The 25,011-nt window shown below is 43.1% G+C and overlaps 1 protein-coding gene across 1 annotated transcript in view; it reads right to left on the bottom strand.

The window, feature by feature from the left end:
- The window catches only part of SETDB2 (SET domain bifurcated histone lysine methyltransferase 2), a 273,867-nt gene that overhangs the window by 18,010 nt on the left and 230,846 nt on the right, over nucleotides 1-25,011 (bottom strand). Inside the window, exons 30-31 of the mRNA XM_033949980.1 lie at nucleotides 23,187-23,245; nucleotides 21,547-21,631 (exon numbers count right to left, since the gene is read on the bottom strand). Of these exons, the coding sequence (XP_033805871.1) occupies nucleotides 21,547-21,631; nucleotides 23,187-23,245 (144 nt within the window). The remainder of the gene's footprint in view (nucleotides 1-21,546; nucleotides 21,632-23,186; nucleotides 23,246-25,011) is intronic.

A 25,011-nucleotide genomic window follows, 5' to 3' on the forward strand; every position in this document is an offset into this window, starting at 1 on the left:
CATCAGAGTGGCTAGCAGGTAATAGAATGAATGACATACCCCAATAAAGATTGTCAAACTTTCTATATGTCACCTTGTTGTTATATTGAAAAGGGCCCATTCAGCAGTCCCTCCTGAACCCCTATCGACCTTGGACTCTGTCCACTAAGCTGATGATGCTACAAGGCTAAAACCACACAGGAAAGTTTAAAGTAAATATAAACCAATATTTTTATTAAATTATTAAAACTTTTAAAAACGTAAACTTTTTTTAAAAACTATTTACATATTTAACAACATATAACGCAGGGAAAGAGGGTGGGTGCCCCCCAAGAGCAGCTTGAGCTACCTCGGGCGAGGGGGGCGGAAGAGGTGCAGTCATTGAGAGGGTGTATGGCTGCTGGCACCATGCCCTCTTGCGGCTATCAGCCGCAAGAGGGCATGTTCCATCCTCTCCACACACCCTCTCAATACCTGCACCTCCTCCACGATGGCAGAGTAGGCCGCCATCTCCCTGGCCACCCCCTCCTGAGGCTGGTCGGGCTGCTCCTGGGGGGGAACAGCAAGGAAAGGGGGTGGGATGGGAACAGGAAGGGCAGGAGAGTGAGGGGAAGGGCTATGGGTGGGGGAAGGGGAAGGTCCAACAGGGGATGGTGGTGGTGGTCCTGGAGGTAGTGGTGGGGCAGGCGGTGGGGGTCCAGGGGGCAGTGGTGGGGCAGGCAGTCCAGGGGGCAGTGGTGGGGGCAGTGGTGGAGGTCCAGGGGGCAGTGGTGGTGTGGGCGGTCCTGAGGGCTGCCAGGCCTCCTCCTCCTCCATCTCCTCTTCCTCCTCCGCCGAGGACCAGGGTGGGGCTCCCTCCATCACCTGCGGGGCCTCCTGAGGGGGTGCCTGCGCTGCTGCTTGACAAGAGAGAAATAGGATACAGTCAGATATGTCCACAACACTTTTGAACATGACATTATTTACTACGTTATTTTCTTCAAATGCTAATAACAGGATGCAAAGCACCTACTCCACTGTAAACATCAAAATGTAGCGTAAGTAAGTGAGGCAAGTAGAACACCATAAAGCCATTGTGACATGATATCACAATAGCAGCTTTACTGCAGATTTTATGATTAAGAATGGTTTACAGCTACTCAAGCATTTTCATCTATTTATTCTGGTAGGCTGATCACAAAGAAACACACGCTGGACTCATTACTCACCGGCTTCTGCGCGCAATTCCTCCCTCACCCCCTCAAGGAAGGCCCGCCCCTGGCGCCTCAGCAGTCGCCCCCTTTTCCTGAGATCCTCAACCTGGATAATAGAGAGAGAGAAAGAACAGAGAGGGAGGGATATGATGAGTGCCATCTAGCACTGTGGCATAACATGTTTACTTAAGTATTGACCTCTATAAGCACATAAAAATGGAGTACGCTGCCCTCCAAGAGCCCCTATCCGCTTTGCTGTCTGCCTCCACCCCCTTCTGCCACATGTTTTACATGAATTTATTCATGTACTCCAGCATTTTCCCCTTTCTGTGCTGGAGGCATCGCTATCTCTCTACTGTACCTGGGACAGTGGGGGGGGGGGGGTGAGGTGACATGGACAGCATCACAAGGAGGAGGTGGGATTGAACTCACAACCCCAGGGTGCTGAGGCTGTAGCCTATCAGCACTGCCCCACATTACAGCATGTCCTGGTGAGCTTACAATCATGCAGCAGGGGCAATAAAATAGTTTGGTCAGAAGGAGCAGCGTGGCTTGAAACCCCTGACGTCAGGGTACTGACGCTGTCACTTTAAACGTCATGCCACTATCTCCCTAGACCAGCAGATTGATACAGGAGAGTTGAAGGTATTTGAAATGACATAGCAGCACTTTGGCAAAGTTGATTTCAAGATGTTTCTATTACAAATGCGAAGCTTGTGACCCAAAAATTAGTTGTGTGCATGTTGTGAATGGAATAGATGCCTTCTAGGAGCTGAATTTGTCATTTGAAATCCTACTACTGCTCCTTTGGGATGTGCTTTAATTTCAGTATTCAATGTAAAAGATTTATTATGCACAATTGTAGTTTTTAAAAGGAATCAAAATTTACCCACAAAACATGAACAATTTGATTGAGACAGGTTTCCATCATTACATTTTACATGATTATTTGTGAGGGCCTGACTTGGAATACTTACTTCCCTGGGACAGGAGGCTCTGCGATTGTACCGCCGGGTCAGACGGGTCCATGACTCCCTGAATTGCAGGTATGACCTGCGATGGCCAGGCACTACAAAATAGTGGTGCTCCCGGGAGAGAAACAGCCTGGCCAGCAGCCTGGTGTCCTGGGTGGTAAAATTTGGCTGTCTTCTGGCAGCCATTTTATGAGAAATAACTGCGTATGAAGAACGGACGATTCTATGACGTCACAACGCAAAAAAACGCGATGACGTGTTTGTGCCGCTTGGGCGTGCTTGCAGCAGCCGCTCCGCGCTACAGCAACACTGTTAATTACACCCTAAAGTATGCCGATATCGCTGTTATATAAAAAAGTACAGCAGAACGCTTAAAAGCTTACCTCCACCAAACACAATGACAAATTAAATAAATGAAGATTGGGTTCACATATTTTAGCTTAGCTATGCATGTTTGGGTGGGTGGAAAAAAAAAGAATATTATGTCTTTGGTAACCTTAGTCAGGACTTGAACCCTTGACCTTTGGAAGATACATGCAGTGCTTTTAAGCACTGAGCTATGTTGGGGACTTGGGAATGGGAGTCTCCAGAAATGGTTATAGGTACAAGCTTTGACAAGGGGTAATCATTGCAAGTATCTACAGGTGTATTTGATCTATGCACACCCAATGAACGTCCAAAACGATTTCAAAATTCTAACGGCTTCTATAATGTCAGATGCTACTTTATGGTTAGGGTTAGGGCTACAGTTAAGTAGCTCGGTAGCTCAGTTAGTAAACATGCTGTACCAATTATCCATAGGTTGTGAGTTCAACTCCCGGCTTGTCTTTTACTTGATTATAACATGAGGGGTTTATGCTGCAGGAGTGTGTTGTTGGGGTGTTGCAGGGGTGTCTAGGATGACAGAGAATAGTCACTTGCATTTTCTACAATGCATTTGAATTTCTTAAGATGAAACCTTAGTGAGCCGGGGAGGAAGGTCACCGCAGCCTCGCGCCTCAGATGAAAAGGTTAATTTTTGAGCGACTGTGTAAGCTGATCTGGGACAGTCTTCAGCGACTCGGAGCCCTCCTCCCGGCTGGGCAGAAGGAGGAAGCTTTGGCGGTGGTGAGTGAGGGAGGGAGGGGGGAGTCACCTGGCTGCTGCATCTGCACTCCTGCTGGCCACAGACCTACTGATCACAGAGCAGAGATCACAGAAGCACGCAGGTATGTGCGCATGCGCGGCTAGGGTTTTATATATATACACGTATCGCATCTAATTTTCATCACAAACACATTAGCGAGACTATACACAATACATTACAAAGTTGAGCTTGGGTTTGATAAAATAAACAGCATAATTTTGACTCTGTATTACATTTATTGAACCATACTTAAGAATATGGGTGTTGCATCCGTGACAACGGTGCTTTACACCATTGAGCTACCAGTCTTTTGCCTCAACTGACTGTGATATGATAGCTAAGTAGAGTATACTTTAGCACATCACTAAGGTATGCTATGACAGGGGAACCAGAGACACAGGTGTAGGTCAGTGAGTAAAAGCACTATATCGATCATCTGTAGGTTGTGAGTTCAAGTCCCGGCTTGTCTTTTACTTGTGGCATATCTACCTTCCAGGTGCACCTTGATGTCACAATGAGATCAGCATTGTGCTGCTTGCTATTTCCTCTTCCTGTGAACTGGAAGCCACATTCAGGTTTAATCTGTGTTTTGATTCTGTTTCTTGTTGTGAAGAATGAGCTGATTGTTGCAATGTTTTAAGACCAGGAGAGTGTTCTTTCGAGCAAGATATCACTTCTAAACTATCCTCTCTGAAATAATGTCTCTGTGAAATCGAGAGAAAGCTTATTGGATGACTTAGGGTGCCTTTCCTGCCAGTCTTTGTGGAAGTTAAACGAAGTTTATTAAAAAGTCTATATGGTGTTCAAAGTCCTATCGTTTCCACTTCTAATAGGAGGTGAGTATGACATTCCTGTACAGCTTTCTGTGTAGCACACATCTACCGGTTCCCACCTTCCATAGTGATAATGTAAGTTCAACACCCACTAGGTACATTTCATCTTCTAGTTCTCCTTTGAAACATAACATATTTTTTTTCCTTGTATTAATGGTAAACTGTACAATTCTGATATCCTAGAGGAAAAAGATACAACACAGAAGTGTTCTCTGCTAGATTAACTAATATATAGTTTACTAAATGGTATACTGTGTTTTAGTTATCTTTTTCATCATCCTATACTTACAATGCTGAATGTGTGATAATAAAGAGTATAAATAAAGTATCATTTAAAAAAAAAACAAAAAAAAACAAAAAACCATACCCACGTCTATCATGGGTCCATTGGAGACGTCCAAAAAACCGTACCCACGTCTATCATGGGTCCAATAGAAACGTCTTAATGACGTTTCAGAAACCTGCATCTATTTTGCGCGACTAGATTGTAGGGACGTCTACCGTACGCCTAAGTACTGGTTAATTGCCACTGCCGTTCTCCGGACGTCTAAAGCACGCCTAACTTAGACGTACTAATAGAGAATTTACTCCTAAATGTTGCATTTGGACATGAGGAGGGGCATTTTCGATAGGACCTCTAAGTCTGAGTTTGGACGTTTTGGGAAAGACGTCCAGAAATCCAATAGAGAAAATGCCCATGCTCAAAACAGAAAGAAGTCTATCTTTTTTTCTTTTTTGAAAATGACCTATCTAGACGTTTTGGTCCTTAGTACATCTATCTTTATTGGCCATTCTCCAATATAAATATGTCCACATGAAAAATGCACAAAAGCAAGTTTTCCTCTAGGCAGCCTGCATTCTTAGCAAATTGTTTAGACAGCTGAAAATAGCAGAGGGGCTCTTCTAATAAGTACTGTAGTGAATTTCACATTAAAAGTCCCGCGCTGGTCTGCGAGCCTTGCAAGCCTTTTTCCATTGCCCATGTTGTGGTTCTATGTTATCTTTTGAGAGCTTTGCGAGTTCATTCTTCTTACTTGTACCATTCTGCTCGTGTTTGTTTGCCGTCATGTTTATATTAATGCCATGTCCTGGGCTCTTGCTGTCCAGTTGTCCTTTGTCTCAATAAACACGATATTTAAAAAAAAAAAAGTCCCAGGTACAGATGTCACTATATCTTGCTTATATTGTATGGTGAGACCTCCAAAACCCACCTAAAACTTACTGTACCCACCTATACATCACAATAGCCCTTATGCCTGCAGGTGTCATCTTAATGAGGGCACAGTAGGTTTTTGAGGGCTCACCATCTATAATAATAAAAAGCTAAGTGCACATGCGCACTTGCGCCGCGTGTTCCCTGATCCCTTTTCTGTCGGGATGTGGTGGCACAAGTACGAGTGCGCATGCGCTAGATGGCGCGGCGTGAGGGGCCGCCACTTAGGAGAGCAGGGAATTCAGCTGGCCCAAGCCAGGCAAGACCCCCCTTCCCCGCTGCACCCAGGCCCCACAGCCCTGCCTACTTGACGGCCCAATGGTATCGCAGGATTGACTCCTCAAGCTGGGACCGCAGCCTGCTTTGCCCTGCCCTCCTTCGCACGCTTTAATGTGGAAGCCGGGACCGCAGCCTGCTTTGCCCTGCCCTCCGCACGCTTTAATGCTGAATCACTGATCCCACCCACCCAGGCACCCAGGCCCCGGCGGTCCCCGCCGGCAGAGGCAAAAAGACAGCTCGGCGGCAGGTTGGCGTGACAGCGGCATGGGCTGCGGCCGCCTAGCGCTGCGGAGCGGCCCAGACCAAGGCGGCCGACGATTGGCTGGAGCGACGGCGCTCAGAAGCTACGGCTGGGAGCGCGAGACTGTTAGGTGGGTGGGCGCTGTGGCTGTCCCAGGCTGCTGGCACTGCACCTCCCCCTCCTCTCCCAAAAGACCAGGTCTCATCAGTGGAGGAATCGGCGGGGGCAGGAGCAACTATGACAGCTCCTTCCTGTAAGAGGTACTAGATCACAGTTCTTCAACCGCCGGTCCACGGACTGGTGCCGGTCCACAAAAAAATCTTGCCAGTCCGCAAAAGATTCAGGACCCCGCCGCAGCAAAAGGTGCCGGCGTCAGCTGACGTGCAACTTCCTGTTGCCGTCGCTATGCCGGCACCTGCCTGCCACCACCGACTCTTGCCGCTTATGTCTCCGCACCCCCAGAAAAGCAGCCGCAGGCTGCCTCATGAAACCGCGCTAAAATACTGCTTAGGGGCAGCTGTGTGCCGAAGTTAAAAGCACACAGAGCTGCTGCTAGCCTAGATAGAGGGAACATTTGCTGGAGAGGGAAGGAGGGAAGGGAGAAGGGGTACTCCTGGACAAGGTAGGGGAAGAGGCTACTGCTGACAGGGGAGAAGGGAAAGGGAAGGGATGAGAATTACTGTTGGATAAGGGGAGGAGGAAAGGGAGAAGGGGTACTCCAGGACAAGGGAGGAGAAGGGGCTACTGCTGACAGGGGAGAAGGGAAAGGGAAGGGACGAGAATTACTGTTGGATAAGGGGAGGAAGAAAGGAAGAAGGTAGTGCTGGACAGGGGAGGAGGAACATTTGAAGGAAACAGCTGGCAGGGAGATTAGAGGAGGGGAAGGAGTCAGGATAGAATGGAGAGATCAGATGAGGGAAAGGGGAGAGACAGAGGAATGACAAGGTAGAGAGAGATTGATGCTGGGAAGGGGGGTCAGATGAAAAATAAGGAAAGAGGGACAAAGATGCTAGATCTGGTGTAGAAGAGAGGGGCATAGAAAGAACGCAGATACCATATGGGAGGGGGAGGGATGAGGGCAGACAGTGGATGGAAGAGGCAGATGCTAGATGAAAGAGAGTGAAAAGATAATGAAAGCAGAAACCAGAGACGACCAAAGGTAGAAAAAAATAATTTTATTTCTATCTTGTGATTAGAATATATCAGATTTAAAATATGGATCCTGCTAGAGCTGATGTTAGACATAACTGGGGAGTGCAAAGCCCAGGCAGTGCGTCTTTAGCTTCCAGCTGGCTTAGGGCTCTCTCTGACCAGGAGGCAGTTGCCCTAGTTGCACTCCCCCTAACACCATTCCTGCCATGTGTGACTGCGGTATTCTGTTAGCATGATATTTGTGTAGCATTCTGTAATAATTTGGCTTCAGTTTTCTTGATAGTAGAGGGGATATATGTGAAGGGGAGGGGAGACGGGGGGTTTGTTGATCCTTGCCCTGTATTATTTATATTTATAAAATGACAATTGTACAGAATATTGTTTCTTTTTATACTTTAATAAAATATGTTCAATATAAAATCATAACTATTTGAGGCTTGTGCGGATGGGATCAGATAGTTAACGGGACCGAGCTCGCGGGGACAGGGCGGCAATGGGGTTTTTAAAAATTTCAGTGTTATTAGTTTGCCGGTCCACGAAATAATTATTTTATTTCCGCCGGTCCATAGGTGTAAAAAGGTTGAAGAACACTGTACTAGATCACCAGGGCAGTTAAAGGTAGTTTTGGGGGGATGTTCTTCAAATGGGAGGAAGGGCCAGCATGGTGGCACGCATTTTCTTCCAGTGGGGTAAATGGTTGACTCAGCCTATTGGAGACCATCTTTCTGTTGGGGTGGGGTGGATCTGGGCCCAAGAAGACTTGACCTGGTGGCAAAAAGGGAGGGGGGAAGAAGTTTCAATTTCAGCCAAAAATGCACTTGCATTTTTGGCTGAAAGATGAAACATGAAATCTGATTTTAAGCTGGTTTTGGTTCCAAAACCCAAACTGAAATTTGGTTGACTTCCAGAAAATCAAAAGGAAGACTTAAAGGTTTGGCGCTGTTCCAGGAAATATAGTAGCTTGCAAATTTCATCTATAATGTCCTGAGAAAATATTGTCTTGAAATAGTCTCACACACATCATGAATTAGCAAGCAGTGCTCCGAAACAGGTGTCTATCATTGCCCTGAGTTTTGTATAAGGCTCAAAATTAGGCATCAGCGAAATATAATAACTGGCCATTGTTATTATATTTCGTTCTTGAACTGTTGCCTTATACAAAACTCAGTGCAATGATAGAACCCTCATATGCCAGGTCTGAAAAGAACACCTGATAAGTGTGTGAGACTGTTTCAAGACAATAGTTTCTGTGCCTAAGTCTACATATCTATTCTAGCACCCGTTAATGTAACGGGCTAAAAAACTAGTACAGTATAACCATGATATAGTGACATCTGTACCTGGAACTTTTAATGTGAAATTCACTGCAGTAACCCTCTGCTTTCTGGGTTCAGATGTCTATGTTAACATCTGAAGCTGCTTGGGCTGAGAGCTAGAACAGTGTTTTCTCAACTTAGTACTGGAGTATCCCCTTGCCAGTCAGGTTTTCAGGATATCCACAATGAATATACATGAAAGAAATTTGCATATAATGGAGGCAGCGTATGCAAATCAAGTTTTTGCGTATTCATTGTGGATATCCTGAAAACCTGACTGGCAAAGGCATACTCCAGGACCGAGTTGAGAAACACAGGGCTAGAATGTATTTGGGGTGGTTTTGTTTTTTTTTTAAACAACTTTGGCTGATGGGAGGGGGTCAGTGACCACTGGGGGAGTAAAGGGTGATCATGCTTAATACCTCCAGTTGTCATCTGATTGGTTTGGGCATCTTGTTAACATTTAGATGCTTTTAAAACAGGTCTAACAAAACAGGTCTAACTCCAAACGTCTAAAAAAAATTCCAGGACCTTTTGTTAATGGTTTGATTATGCCTGACGAACATTCAAGTCCTAAGTCTGCCCAAAACACACCTCTAACATGCCCCCTTAAAATTTGGACACACTGGAGATAAAACAACTACAAAAACATCTAGAAAGTGTGTTTTGAGAAAGTTTAATCAGCCAATAAGAACACATGTTTTCTACAAAAAAAACAAAACCCCCAAGGCAAGCCGCCTACACTTAGGTGCAGGGAGACGCGTCAGGACACTTAAGCTCACCCAAGACTGGGTGTGGGCATGGTTTTGCCCAGAAGTGGCCTTGGGAGAGCTTAGGCGTTCCTAGGTGTCTCCCTAGGGCTGCGATAGATGCCAGAAATATAGGCCAGTAAAATGCTGGCCTACATTTCAAATAGATGTGGCTGCTCAGCTGTTTGCGGCAAGGAAATCTTCCTGCTGTGATCAGCTGAGCGGCTGCGGCAGGGACCCCCCTCCCCCGCCACACAGTCAGATGGCAGCAGGGATGCTCACTCCCTCCTGCCGCCACCCCAGAACCCCCTGTAAATGTCTGTAGCAGGAGGGATGCCCACTCCCTCCCACTGCCACCACAGAACCCCCTGCAAATGTCTGTGACAAGAAGGATGCCCGCTCCCTCCTGCTGGAACCGCAGATGCCCCCTCCCCCCAACAAATCTCCCAACAGGAGAGATGCCCACTACTCCCTGTCGCCACCCCCCTGGAACTTCCCCCCCCAACCTGGTGACACTCCCCCTCCAGAGCCCCCCCAACCGGTAGACTCCCCACAGCACTCCTCCCCCCCTCCGGTACCCTTTAAGATAAAAATCCGGCCGGAGGGATGCATACACTCTCCAGCCAGTAGGCCTGCTACTCCAAAATGGTGGGCCTTTCCCTTCCCAGTGCATTCTGGGATGCACCAGGGAGGGGCCAAAGGCTCTGATTGGCCTAGGTGCCTAAGGCCACTCTCATAGGAGGGGCCTTAGGCATCTGGGCTAACTGGAGTCTTAGGCTTCCTTCCAAATGCTTCCTGTAAATATACTGTACTACCATCCAGAGATAATACAGTGGACAGAGTTAATAAAAAATGCTCATTTTGTGTCTTTACCAAAACCTCCCTCATCATCCGAATTAGCTATGTTCTTTGTGGAACACATCTTCTGACTACACAGGATACTAGAAAATATTGTTTCTGATAGGGAGTCCAGTTAATCTCCAAGTTTTCGAGGGCATTCTGTAAGCAATTAGAAGTGAAGTTGTCCTTTTCCTCAGTGTACCACACCTGTCAAATGGACAAACTGAGAGAACCAATAAGAACACTTTCTGCATTGTTATATTTTGGATCAACAAGATAATTACAGAAGTTAGAGGAGCTTAGATCACAGGAGGAAGAAAGAGCCTAACAGATTCCAACTGAAAGGAGACTGAAGAACTGCAGATCACAGCAGACACACCAAAAGAGCCAATCAAGAAGTGAGAAAGGAAGAACCCCCCCCCCTCCCCACCAACCAAGTCTTGGCACATTTGCAACAAGTCACCTGATGGTGTGACAGCTGGACATTTGTGTAGAAGCTCTCCAATTTATTCTGAGTAAGACAGTAAGGGGTAAATTCTCTATTAGTACGTCTAACTTCGGCGTGCTTTAGACGTCCGGCAAACGCAAGTGTCAATCAAACGGTACTTAGGCGTGCGGTAGACGTCTCTACAACCTCTTGGCGCAAGATAGACACAAGATAGACGTCTCCAATGGACCCGTGATAGACTTCGGTACGATGTTTTTTTTTTGTTTTGTTTTTTTAGATTATACTTTTTTTATACTCTTTATTATCAGTCATTCAGCATTGTAAGTATAGGATGATGAAAAGGATAACCAAAACACAGTATACCATTTTGTAAACTATATATTAGTTGATCTGGCAATATCAGTGAGGTAGGGAATGTCAGACAGAGAACACTGCTGTGTTGTATCTTTTTCCTCTAGGATATCAGAATTGTACAGTTTACCATTAATACAAGGAAAAAAAATATGTTATGTTTCAAAGGAGAACTAGAAGATGAAACGTACCGAGTGGGTGCTGAACTTACATTATCAGTATGGAAGGTGGGAACCGGTAGATGTATGCTACACAGAAAGCTGTACAGGAATGTCATACTCACCTCCTATTAGAAGTGGAAAGGATAGGACTTTGAACACCATATAGACTTCTTATAAACTTCGTTTAAGTTCCACAAAGACTGGCAGGAAAGGCACCCTAAGTCATCCAATAAGCTTTCTCTCGATTTCCCAGAGACATTATTTCAGAGAAGATAGTTTAGAAGTGATATCTTGCTCGAAAGAACACTCTCCTGGTCTTAAAACATTGCTACAATCAGCTCATTCTTCAGAACAAAGGTAAATCCCATAACTTACACTGGCCCAACTTAGAAACAGAATCAAAACACAGATCAGACCTGAATGTGGCTTCTAGTTTACAGGAAGAGGAAGTAGCCAGCAGCACAATGCTGACCTCATTGTGACATCATCAAGGTGCACCTGGAAGGTAGATATGCCACAAGTAAAAGACAAGCCAGGAGTTGAACTCACAACCTACAGATGAGCGATATAGTGCTTTTACTCACTGACCTACACCTGTGTCTCTGGTTCCCCTGTCATAGCATACCTTAGTGATGTGCTAAAGTATACTCTACTTAGCTATCATATCACAGTCAGTTGAAGCAAAAGACTGGTAGCTCAATGGTGTAAAGCACCGTTGTCACGGATGCAACACCCATATTCTTAAGTATGGTTCAATAAATATAATACAGAGTTAAAATTATGCTGTTTATTTTATCAAACCCAAGCTCAACTTTGTAATGTATTGTGTATAGTCTCGCTAATGTGTTTGTGATGAAAATGAGATGCGATAGGTGTATATCCTATATAATAAAACCCTAGCCGCGCATGCGCACATACCTGCGTGCTTCTCTGATCTCTGCTCTGTGATCAGTAGGTCTGTGGCCAGCAGGAGTGCAGATGCAGCAGCCAGGCGACTCCCCCCTCCCGCCCTCACTCACCACCAAAACCACCACCACCAAAGCCTCCTCTTTCTGCCCAGCCGGGAGGAGGGCTCCGAGTCGCTGAAGACTGTCCCAGATCAGCTTACACGGTCCCTAAAAAATGAACCTTTTCATCTGAGGCGCGAGGCTGCGGTGACCTTCCTCCCCGGCTCACTAAGGTTCCGTCTTAAGAAATTCAAATGCGTTGTTGAAAACGCAAGTGACTGTTCTCTGTCATCCTAGACACCCCTGCAACACCCCAACAACACACTCCTGCAGCATAAACCCCTCATGTTATAATCAAGTAAAAGACAAGCCGGGAGTTGAACTCACAACCTATGGATGATTGGTACAGCGTGTTTACTCACTGAGCTACTTAACTCTAGCCCTAACCCTAACCATAAAGTAGCGTCTGACGTCATAGAAGCCGTTAGAATTTTGAAATCGTTTTGGACGTTCATTGGGTGTTCTCAGATCAAATACACCTGTAGATACTTGCAATAATTGCCCCTTGTCAAAGCTTGTACCTAAAGCCATTTCTGGAGACTCCCATTCCCAAATCCCCAACATAGCTCAGTGCTTAAAAGCACTGCATATATCTTCCAAAGGTCAGGAGTTCAAGTCCTGACTAAGGTTACTAAAGACATAATATTATTTTTTTTTTCCATCCACCCAAACATGCATAGCTAAGCTAAAATATGTGAACCTCACTTCCCAATCTTCATTTATTTAATTTATAACTTGTCATTGTGTTTGTTCAAATGTAGATAGTGTGAACCTAAATACATGGGGGGAGGTGAAATTTCATTAGGTTTACATGGTAAGCTTCTAAGCTTGTACCTAAAGTCATTTCTGGAGACCCCCATTCCCAAATCCTCAACATAGCTCAGTGCTTAAAAGCACTGCATGTATCTTCCAAAGGTCAGGGGTTCAAGTCCTGACTAAGATTACTAAAGATATAATATTATTTTTTTTTCCACCCACCCAAACATGCATAGCTAAGCTAAAATATGTGAACCTCACTTTCCAATCTTCATTTATAACTTATCATTGTGTTTGGGGGAGGTGAAGTTTCATTAGGTTTACATGGTAAGCTTCTAAGCGTTCTGCTATACTTTTTTGTATAACAGCGATATCGGCGTGGTTTAGGATATAATCAACAGTGTTGATGTAGCGCGGAGTGGCCGCTGCAAGCACGCCCAAGCGGCACAAAAACGTCATCGCGTTTTTTTGCGTTGTGATGTCATACAATCGCCCGTTCTTCATACGCAGTTATTTCTCCTAAAATGGCTGCCAGGAGACAGCCAAACTTTTCTACAGCTGACACCAGACTCTTGGCCAGGCTGTTTCTCCCCCGGGAGCATCATTATTTTGTGATGCCTGGCCACCGCAGATCATACCTGCAGTTCAGGAACTCCTGGACCCGCCTGATGCCTGAGGGAGGAATTGCGCGCTGAATCCGGTGAGTAATGAGTCCAGCGTGTGTTTCTTTGTGATCAGCCTACCAGAATAAATAGATGAAAATGCTTGAGTAGCTGTAAACCATTCGTAATCATAAAATCTGCAGTAAAGCTGCTATTGTGATATCATGTCACAATGGCTTTATGGTGTTCTACTTGCCTCACTTACTTACGCTACATTTTGATGTTTACAGTGGAGTAGGTGCTTTGCATCCTGTTATTAGCATTTGAAGAAAATAAAGTAGTAAACAATGTCATGTTCAAAAGTGTTGTGGACATATCTGACTGTATCCTATTTCCCTCTTGTCAAGCAGCAGCGCAGGCACCCCCTCAGGAGGTGGCACCCATGACCCCACCCTGGGCCCCGGAAGTGAGGGAGGGGGCTCCGCCATGGTCATCGGCGGAGGAGGAGGAGGGGGAAGAAGAGGAGGGGGAAGAAGAGGAATATTCCCCATGGCAGCTTGCTGAGCCACCCACACCACCTGCCCCACCACTGCCCCCTGGACCTCCACCGCCTGCCCCACCACTGCCCCCTGGACCGCCTGCCCCGCCACTGCCCCCTGGACCCCCACCGCCTGCCCCACCACTACCTCCAAGACCCCCACCACCACCCCTGTTGGACCTTCCCCTTCCCCCACCCATAGCCCTTCCCCTCACTCTCCTGCCCTTCCTGTTCCCATACCACCCCCTTTCCTTGCTATTCCCCCCCAGGAGCAGCCCGACCAGCCTCAGGAGGGGGCGGTCAGGGAGATAGAGCCCTACTCTGCCCTCTTGGAAGAGGTGCAGATATTGAGAGGGTGTGTGGAGAGGATGGAACATGCCCTCTTGCGGCTGGTAGCCGAAAGAGGGCATGGTGCCAGCAGCCATACACCCTCTCAATGACTGCACCTCTTCCACCCCCCTCGCCTGAGGTAGCTCAAGCTGCTCTTGGGGGGCACCCACCCTCTTTCCCTGCGTTATATGTTGTTATATATGTAAATAGTTTTTTAAAAAAGTTTACGTTTTTAAAAGTTTTAATAATTTAATAAAAATATTGGTTTATATTTACTTTAAACTTTCCTGTATGGTTTTAGCCTTGTAGCATCATCAGCTTAGTGGACAGAGTCCAAGGTAGATAGGGGTTCAGGAGGGACTGCTGAATGGGCCCTTTTCAATATAACAACAAGGTGACATATAGAAAGTTTGACAATCTTTATTGGGGTCTGTCATTCATTCTATTACCTGCTAGCCACTCTGATGTCAAATCATTGCAGAATCTAGGAAAGAAGCAAGTGAATGCAAGGGTATATGCAACTGTAGGTAGATGATGACATCTCAGCTATGATGTGCAAAGTAAGCCAGTCCCTGTTCCAAAGTAAATGGCTACATAAGGAAGAGAATATAAGTCACTGTGTTCACTGAGGTCAGTTTTGTGCAACTGAAGACCTCCATTTTGCAATGAGGGAAGCTGAATGTTAAGGTGTGTATCTGTTTATTCTCTTTTTAAGTGCTGATTATGTTGTTGAGGAATAGGGTTACTGCTAGTAAGAGGTGGCTCCACACCAGGAGAATCCAAATGAGACATGTGGGTTTTTCTTCCTTTCACTGAAGGTGATGGAAGTAAAGGCCAGATACCTCAATCTATCCTCCTGGTTCTTGAGCTGCACTATTTTGGTTAAGCAGGTGTGGAAACCACAAAGATGCTCACAGCTGCACTGCTCTCAGTAATACAAAACCCCATCTGACAATACTGCAGGAACAACTACAGTTGCCTGACAACAGAAAAGAAAAGAAGCTGGTTTACACAAGGTTCACAAACAGGGGGTTCAACCCCCAAGGTCCATATCTGTCCTCCCTTCCCTGAAGCAAAGTGTTAACCTCATTTATGTTGAGCTGCTTAGATGTCACTGTGGTATAGTTGTTAAAGCAATAGCCTTAACTCGCTGATGGTGTGGGTTAATATCACCTGTAATCCTCCACTGCTACTGTTTAGAACTCATGTGAGGGAATAGACTAACTGAAAACAAAAAGTTTGTGTGCATATAACAGCAGGAATGCGTGCCATGGTGTTCTATGAGGCCAACATTATCAATTTACTATTGTTCCTGAAAGTCATCAAGGATACCTGTGTGAAGAGAACAATAGAAGTGTGAAACATGTTAGCTTTGTGAACATTTATTTCACTCATCAGAAGAGTGACTCAAGTGAAGAATAGTAGAGTAAGCAAATAAAGGTTACCATATATCATTCTCACCTACAACTGTTTGGCTAGGTGCAAGCTGGTGTGCTGAGCTGCTCGTCTGGTCTCTCTCTGGCAAACACATAGGTGATGAGCATAGTTAACCTGAAATGAAGAATAGAGAGAAACTGTTAACAAAGACCTATGTCTCCAAAATTAAACACTGAAGTTGTGACAGAACACACACCTAGAAGTAACAGAGGTGATAACATACCTTTAGACTCCTTATTAAAAATGGTAGCCATTAGGCACTCATTAGGAGTTTTCCACCTGAACTATGTACACTGATTGGATGTCCACTGAATGGCAGTGTTTCCCCCCCCCCAACACACCCGACCTATTTTTATCAATGAGTTAGTACACAGAACCATTCCTCACCTGATTTTAACTTGCCTGTAATTTGATTCGACAAAGAATTAACTTTAGCTCTATGAGTAAACCCTCTCAGATGTGTGAACACATCCATTTTACTTACATATCCATTTTTCTACCAGCAAAATTTCTACCAGCATGGTCTTTATCAGTCTTCTCAGTCATTTTTGTCAGCCCATATCAGAAATAAAATAACTATTATAAACAATAGCACACAATGAAAGCCCATAAAGAGTCAGTTTTTCTGGTTGGTTTCTTTAGTTCTATCATAAGGACACCTAAGTAGCTTACAAAAATATCATTCTCACCTGGACTTACTATCTGAGCTACTTCTAGAAAAGATAAAACAACATATTAGAATGACATGTAGCTTGTTAATGGCTCTGTGGAATAGAGAGAAATGGGAGGCAGAGATAGGAAAAAAAATGTAAAAGACTAAGACAGAGTAAAGTCTCAAACATCTGCATAAGCAATAGGACAGAATAGAAAGGAAACATTGCTCACCTGGACTTTCTTATACCCATGCACGCCTATGTAGCGTCTGATGTCAGCAGGGCGGGAAAACTTTCTCTATGCCTATTGGGCGCCGTTCGGGTGCGGTTGCTTGTCCCGCTTCCTAACCACGCCCATCACACCTCTTTGGCTGTCCTATGGGGGTGTGTTTGAACGTGTTCTCCAAGTAGCCTGAAAAGATGTCTTCACCTTGCAACATGGTTCCAAAACGGAAATCGAATTTCTTGCATGGAGAGTTGCAGATATGGAAAACGGAGGTGGGGCAGACCATGACATTATGAAAGCAGGGAGAGTGGTGGGTGTGGGCATCTGTGTATAACCTGGCCTGGCCCCTTCTTTTCCCTAACAATTGATTCCCCTCCACACTTAACACAAAACATAAGTCCTCAACATTCCCTCACACCAACACCCAGAAAAATCCATAAACTAAAGAAATACAGATAATGGGGGTGGGGAGGAGTGTCAAAGGCAGAAGGGAGTATAAAGGAGAACAGCCAAGTCATAGCACAAAGTTTCATCATTGAGGAAACGGAACACCACAAACACCAACTCACATGAGGGGGTCTTACATAGGAAAAATGGCTGTGCCAAAGCTTTCTATATACTAAGCACGCCTAATTAGCGGCAGACGTCATAGGAACCGTTAGGATTCAAATCTAATTGGATGTGCATTGGATGTCGTGTTGCCATATACAGCTGTAGTGACATTGTAGTCATTTCCTTCACATCTCTAAGCTTTGATACGAAGCTCTATGTTCTAAACAAAGTTACCTCTATAGCTCTATGCCTTAAGGCATTGCTTTTCATCTTCCATACATCAGGGGATTCAAGTCTTGAGTAAGGTTAGCAAATAGTTTATATTCATTTCTCAGCCAGGACACCTGGTAACTCTTTAGCCTTGCCTTTACATATCAATATTTTGCTTCAGCTTTTATTATGTGCAGCCCATTGTCTAATATTTAATGCAACCTGTTCTCTCTCATGCTGAACACTCTCCCCCCACCAAAAACATCCCCCCCTAACTGGATCATTCTTCAACACCTGTCCAAGCCCTCTGAAGTTTGATTTAACTCATAGCTGTTGACCAATGCCTATATTGCATCAAAAGAAACACATTCCTACTAGAATGGCTTGCAGTTAGGAGCAAATGAAAGTATCTCATGCACCTGTGGCTGCAGAATGCTGAGGAGAAACAGCAAATTCCACCACTTCTGAGAACTGTTAGGATGCAAGGAAACAAAAGTGAAGGTGAGGATGGGATTTGAACCAGGGTGCTTGAGAAGATGGACAAGGCATAATAGAGCACATTAACCAGGCGATCCACAAATGTCATCTTGCTGTCAGAGGAAAGGTTTCCTCTCATCACTGCTTAGGATGTCCGAGCCATGGTAAGTTGAAAATAGGTTTGCCTGGAAAGGGAAATGTGCACCTTACAAATGGCAAAGTCTACCATGTAGACCCTGTTATAAGAGCTAATAGGAAAAAACTAGGACCTTATTAAAATGAGCAAAGGTGGGAATTGAACCAGGGAGTTTCAGAGGTCAGAGCTCGGAACAGGAGCATTACCGTGTTGAGCTAGAAATGCTTTCTTGTGCTTATAGCAGTTTTGATTTGCTTATACCGCTTCTTATAGGCAGTTAATTCTGCTAGGAGACAAAACACTGCAGTTGTATATTATTGTTTCTTCACGATTTCAGAAATGTATACTTTACCATGATAAAAACTAACAAAGTATGCCATGTTTAAAAGGAGAAATATAAGATGAGTTGAACTCAAATTCTTAGCATGGAAGGGGGAAAAGTTTATTTTTCTGCTACACAGCAAAGTTGTACAGTAATGTTATATTCAACTCCTATAAGAAGTGGAAAGCATCATCAAGGTGCACCTGGAAGGTAGATATGCCACAAGTAAAATACAGGCTGGGATTTGAACCCTCAAAGCCCAGAAGATTGGTTGAGTGCCTTTACTCACTGAGCTACAGCACCTTTTGCTCCAATGTCTCTGGCTCCCTTGTCATATCATATCTTAGTGAAGTGCTAAGGGAAAAGGAGTTTAGCTATAATCTCATAGTAGGCTGAGACAAAAGAGTGGTAGCTCAATGGTTAAAAGCGCTGCTTTCACTGAGCCCCAAACCCATATTCTCAAGTGTGCTTGAATACATGTGAGGTGGAGCTCCATTTTTCTCACACGCTAATCTTCATTCTAAGCACTGTACTAATGGATATATGACTGTAAGTAATCTGTTCCGTTTAGTCGTCATACCCGGAAAAGTGGTGTTTTTTTTGCCCTTACCGATCAGCGTCATTTGTGCTGCAATTCTTTAATACATATTTGATATTTGTTTTCTACTTGAAAACCTTCCAAATCTTTAGGCATTCCTTTGCTTAAACTTATTTGAGTTCATCCTGATATGATAGCTAATGAGCATAGGCAGCTCAATCAAGTATGATATGAAAGGGTGGTGAGATGGACCTAAGTAGAAGCAGCTGTAGCTCTATGTGTTAGGAGCCTATGTGTTAGGAGCCTGTGCTCCTAACATCCAGAGGTTGTGAGTTCTACACCCAGCACATCTTTTAATTGTGGCATACTACTTTGAAGGTGCAGATTAATGAGGTCAGTTTTGTGCAACCTCCATTTTGCAATGAGGGAAGCTGAATGTTAAGGTGTGTATCTGTTTATTCTCTTTTTAAGTGCTGATTATGTGTGCTGTTTTTTCTTTGCTTTCAAAAGAGAGCCGATTGCAGTGCTGTTTGTTGAGAAAAAAAAGGGGGTTGTAAAAGCCATGTGTAAATTATATTATTGTTTGGGCAGAAATGTGGTTTGTTATCCATGCAATATAATGTGTTCCATTGATATGGTGTCATTATATTTATTAGCTGGAACAAAAAAGGCTTGAAATCACTCTGGTATGTAGTTTAGGACTGCCGATGATGAGGCACCACACAGCCTTCCCGGTGTAATACTAAATTAAATTACAGCGGTGGAGTGGTGGGGCTGAGGCGTCCTAAACTACATAGCAGAGTGATTTCAAGCCTTTTTTGTTCCAGATGTAAAAAGATATTGGTGTTTGATTCAATTACACTGGACTTAAATACTTCTAAAAATAAAGCCAGTGTCATTAGTATTATATTTATTAGGACAGAGAAAAGATGAAAATTACCTATTCAAACTCACTATTGGAATTATTGATGAAAAAACACAGCGGACGTCTGCCTCGCGTCTAACAAAGAGCCGCAATTACGAAAGTTGAAACGGCATTGAAATCCAAGTTAGACCAGGGTTTCTTACGCCTACATAATACACGATATTTAGACGCAGGTGTCCGCTCAGGTAGCGCCTATCTAGCGTCTCCATTTGTCACGCCCACGGAACGCCCACGTCCAGAGCTGGAGACGCGACTATGCTTTCTATAGACGTCAGTCCGTCAACTGCCTCTTAGGGACGTCTATGTGCCGTTTATTTCCCAATTAACATTAATTAAGACCCTTAACTCTGTAATTATTCACTTACTTAGGACGTCCAAAGCACGCCTAAGTTAAACGCAGTAATAGAGAATTTACCCCTAAATGTTAAAAAGTCAATAGCTAATAATTAAAAACTGGTACTATTCAAGTATGTTCCATCAGACACTTTGGGCTCCTTTTACTAAGGTGCGCTAGCGTTTTTAGTGCACGCTTCATTGCCGCGTGTGCTAACCCCGCGCTATGCGCCTAGAACTAATGCCAGATCAACGTTAGCATTAGTGTCTAGCGTGCGAGGCAATGCAGCACGTGCTAAAACCGCTAGCGCAGCTTAGTAAAAGGAGCCCCTTATGCAATGTACTAATTTGAAATTATAATTCATCAATAAAATATAGGCATGGGTCTACGTACTGTATTATATTATGTAGATAATATTTTGTGACTCTTCATTTGTACGGCTTGCATGTTTCTTGCCTTGTTAACATTTATTGTACTTTTATATACTAAAATCAATAAAAAAAATTTTTGAACTATTTTTTCGGTTATAGCTCCTCAGCTCTGGAATAATCTTCCAAATTACTTGCGTGGTGAAACCTCGTTAGAAAAAGTCAAAGGTTTTAAAAAAGTTTCCTGTATAAAGATGTATTTGAGACATAGGACTCCTTTTATCAAGCCGTGCTAGCGGTTTAATGCGCGTAGTAGCGCGTGCTAAACCACCGGCTGCGCTAGCCACTACTGCCTCCTCTTGAGCAGGTGGTAGTTTTAGGCCAGCGTGGGATTATGCATGATAAAATATTGCGTGCAGTAACCCCGCTAGCGCGGCTTGATAAAAGGAGCCCATAGATAAGATTACAGTTTACAGTTAAATTTTATATCCTAATACCAAGTCTCATTCAGTCCTCATTCATAGGACTCAAAATTTTCCTTCTTTTTCCCCCCCCTTTTTTTTTTCTTCTTATGTTCTTTTCTCTACTTCCTTATCTTCACTTTTTGCCCCTCACCCCCGATGTGTTACCCATAAATGTTTCTCCATTTTCTTTAAAGATTGTAGTTCATCCGCCTCTCCTTCTGTATCGGTACTAAATTTGTACGTATATATTTTATTTTTGTAACAAACTGTCTTATGGTCTGTCCCCTATTTTTTTGACTTGTAATACGCTATGAAATATTTGACATTGTGTGCATAACAAATTTTAATAAAACTTGCAACTTGAACTAAAAATAAAAAAAAATTATCCTAGTTGAATCAGTGGCTGCATGGTATATCTATATAGGAAAGAGTCCTATATGATTGAAAGAAGGTCTTTGGTATTGAGAGGAAGCTGAATTGAGGCAACCCACAGCTGTAAAAACCTACTTACACTATAGAAAAACCACAGTGATGAAACTGGTGGGATCTCTGGAAAAAACTGGAAGTGAGGAGGCTCTGTATGACGACATCTTATGGTACAGAGCTCTAGAAAAGCTTGTTAGAGCTTTGTTTACTTTTCTGGCCCAGGCTTTTGTCAGATATCACTGATGGGTGAGGACTGCATATCCTACTTGTCCTCTCTAAACTTTCTGACCATCCAATCTAATTCTCTGTAATGTATACAGTGGCTACAAAGAAACATTTCTATATCCACTTTTGAAAAAATTTCTGACAGGAAATAAAAAGCAAACCTACTTTGTCCATTGATATCAGAATCTTTTAACTGTCCAATTCGACTCGCGAGTGAGGCTATGAGATTTGTCCAGTTGAAAGAATTATTCTGTTACAGAAAAAAAAAAAGAAAGTTCAGCATTAAAAAAAACAAAAGTCAAAACATTACAAAGCCTTACTTGTACCCCACACTACTGAACCACGGAGGCTGTGTCACTTGAAGCTCTTTACTACTGGAGAGTGACCCTGAATTTGTTTGTGAAAGCTTATGGTAGTAATACAAATTAATGAGTGATGCAACAGGAATAATTAAGAACGTGAAACAAATAGGAATATGTTACTATTGTAGTGCACAATTATGGATGAGACTGGACAGTGAAAACTGAGACAGATTATGCATAACACTTTGATAAGTATGGCTGTGTTATCACATATGTGAATATTTTTATGTATTTTTTTTAATTGTTTTAGATTTGTTTTATTTTCTGTATGTAATTGTGTATGCTGATTAGATATAGGCAGGTTAAAAATAAATAAAACTAAACTAAACACAGACATCTGTCTCTAGCTATTTTCTTCTCCTGTGATTATCATTAGTTGGATGCCAGAATTTAGATCAGCTTTTGACAAGCATAAATGCTGCTTCTTTTGTGGTAGTTTGATTGCAGATTGCAGCCTCTCTTGGTTGTCCATAACTTGCACTGGTCTACATATTTATTTAAAGTATTTCTAATCTGCTTAAAGGCCTAAGCAGCTCACAATAAAACATTCACAATAATAATAAAACAAAATATAGCTATCAAAATAAATAAAACCAGTAAAAATCATCCTATCCAATTTGATCTTGATCTCTTCTCCAAGGTCTTACTCCACTACCACTTGACTGACAAGAAGTTCTAGCATCAACCAAAAGCTTGAACAAAGAAATGTGTTTTAAGTAATTCCCTAAACTGTAACACATTTTTGTAGTATCTTATTACTCCAGATATCTCTTTCCATAAAATTGGGCCTGCAACAGAAAAGGAGGATTTTATAGTATTCACATGCTTCACTTCTTCTCTTTTTCATGCGTCTAATAACATACAATTTTCCGATCTTAACGATCTCCTCGGACTATACAATGCCAAGCACTTGGTCAAATAATCCCCATAAATCCCTTGTTGGATTATTTTCAGGATTTTAAATTGTACACGATGATAAACCGGTAACCAATGGCATTTCTTCAAGATTGGAGAAATATGTTCAAAACGAGATTTCCCCATCGGGACCTGAGCTGCTGAATTCTATACAATCTGCAATGCTTTCATAAGGACAGTTGGCAGCCCCAAATAAATACTGTTACAATAATCAACCTTTAATAGTACCATCATTTGTAGGACTTGTCTGAACTAGGATAACTTTCTCATCACAAAATACACTGACTGTACTACTCTCACTACTTGCGATTTTAATAATAATTTTGCATCAAGAATAACCCCTAACACCATGATCTCTTCTTTGACCATAATCAAGTGCTCATTTAGAAGCACTTCGTGGGGCCATAAATGCTCATATCAATCCCCTACAATCATTATTTCTGTTTTATTAATGTTCAACTTAAATCTTGAATTATTTTAAATGAATGTGGTGCAGAAACACTTCCTAAAAAATTATTTTCTGTTTACCTGGTTACTGTTTTCACTTGTACCAGGAGTGGTAAGTTTAGCCTGCTTCTTTGGAGGACCTAATAAATTCAGATCCAAAATAGGTCATTCCAGTCAACGCACACACTGGGACTTATGCAGAGAAAATTGCATGCACAGTTTAGGAAAGTTTGCAAGTGTTAAACAATAGTCTGTTAAACAGTACAGCCAGTGAGGGAATTTTGAGTGTTACTCAGCTCTTCTGGATACTTTAGGTATATCCTGCAAGCAGCATTTCTGAAAGGAAATGTTCCTCCACAGTTTTCCTTAGAAAACCCTCTGACAGACTCATACTATAGGCTCCTTTTACTAAGTTGTGCTAACGTTTTTAGCGCGCGCTGCCCCCCATGCTATAAGGAAAAACTAATGCCAGCTCAATGGAGGCATTAGCGTCTAGCGCGCTCATTAAAACCGCTAGCGCAGCTTAGTAAAAGGAGCCCTATGTGGTGTATTCAAGGGAAAAAAACAAAAGGAATTGACCCCAAAATATCCACAAAGAAGAAAATCCAGAGAAAACCAAAAAAACTCTGTGGAGTGACGATGTTCCCAAATGGATTTTATTTGAAAGTATCAAAGTTCCAAAGGTACACTAAAATCATCCACATAAAATAATTCCATCCACATAAAAGTAAATCATCCACAAAAGAGCCTTAAAGGACCTAGTCCGCTAGGAATACAGGACCCAACACGGTCCGCGTTTCGACAAAAAGTCTTCTTCAGGGGTCCCTGGGGGTCCTATAAAGGTGTGTACGTGGGAAACAATTGTGTGGTGAACCGGAAGTGAGACACTGCTTGCATTTGCAAGGGTACCAGGACTTATTATTTTGGACATGTCTTCTTTCTTTCCTGTAAAAGTGTGCATTTGTTAGTGTCTTAAAAGTTTAGGTATCAATTCTATAAAATGGCACCCTCTTTTAGGTATTACAAAGAGGTGCCCTTATCACCAATTTTATTTATTTTTTTAAAATTTATAGTCCACTTAAAACAGTCTCTCTCAAACTGTGTGTCACGGCACAGTGGTTTGCCCTGAAAGGATTCCAGGTGTGCCACGAGAGGTTCTAGAATTATACTTTATTTAAAAAAATTCCCTTCATAAATATATACTAGAATAGATGACATGTACGTCGTGTACACAAGAGTCTGTCAATGTTATGAGTGTCTGTGTGCGTACGGATACAACCGCCCAGGCAAGCATCATTCTTTAACGTGATTGGTCCTTGAAAACTAACGGCAAGCAATTTTAGTTTTATTTTTTATGTAGTGCTTATTCTAACTTGAGCAACAAAGCAATCAAGGCTTTGTTATCGTTTGGATCTTCATATCTTTGCGAACTTGGATTTTCAGCTGACAGAAATTAATTAAAAAAAAAAAAAAGAGAATGACTACAGATGGTGGATGATGAAATGCGTGTTTGCTTGTCGACTATCGAACCGCGTTTTGAGTTAATTTGCACTCAAAAAGAAGCACATCCATCGCATTGATTAGTAATTCTATTCTATCTACTTTAGTTTCACCGTTGTTACATTTACCCGTATATAGCTTAAAGAACTTTAAATAAGTAACTCTCAAATTTAATATTTTGTTGGTTTTGCAATGATAATTTAAGTTTAAATGTGCCATGAAAAACATTTGCTCCATTTAGTGTGCCGGAGCTTAAAAAACTTTGACAGACACTGGCTTAAAACTAGGGACTCCTTTTACAAAGGTGCGCTAGCGTTTTTAGCGCATTCACCGGATTAGCGCACGCTATAGTGTGCGTTACCTGAAAAACTACCGCCTACTCAAGAGGAGGTGGTAGCGGCTAGCG

The sequence above is a fragment of the Geotrypetes seraphini genome, chromosome 6 (assembly GCF_902459505.1).
Source record: "Geotrypetes seraphini chromosome 6, aGeoSer1.1, whole genome shotgun sequence".
NCBI classification, from domain to species: domain Eukaryota; kingdom Metazoa; phylum Chordata; class Amphibia; order Gymnophiona; family Dermophiidae; genus Geotrypetes; species Geotrypetes seraphini.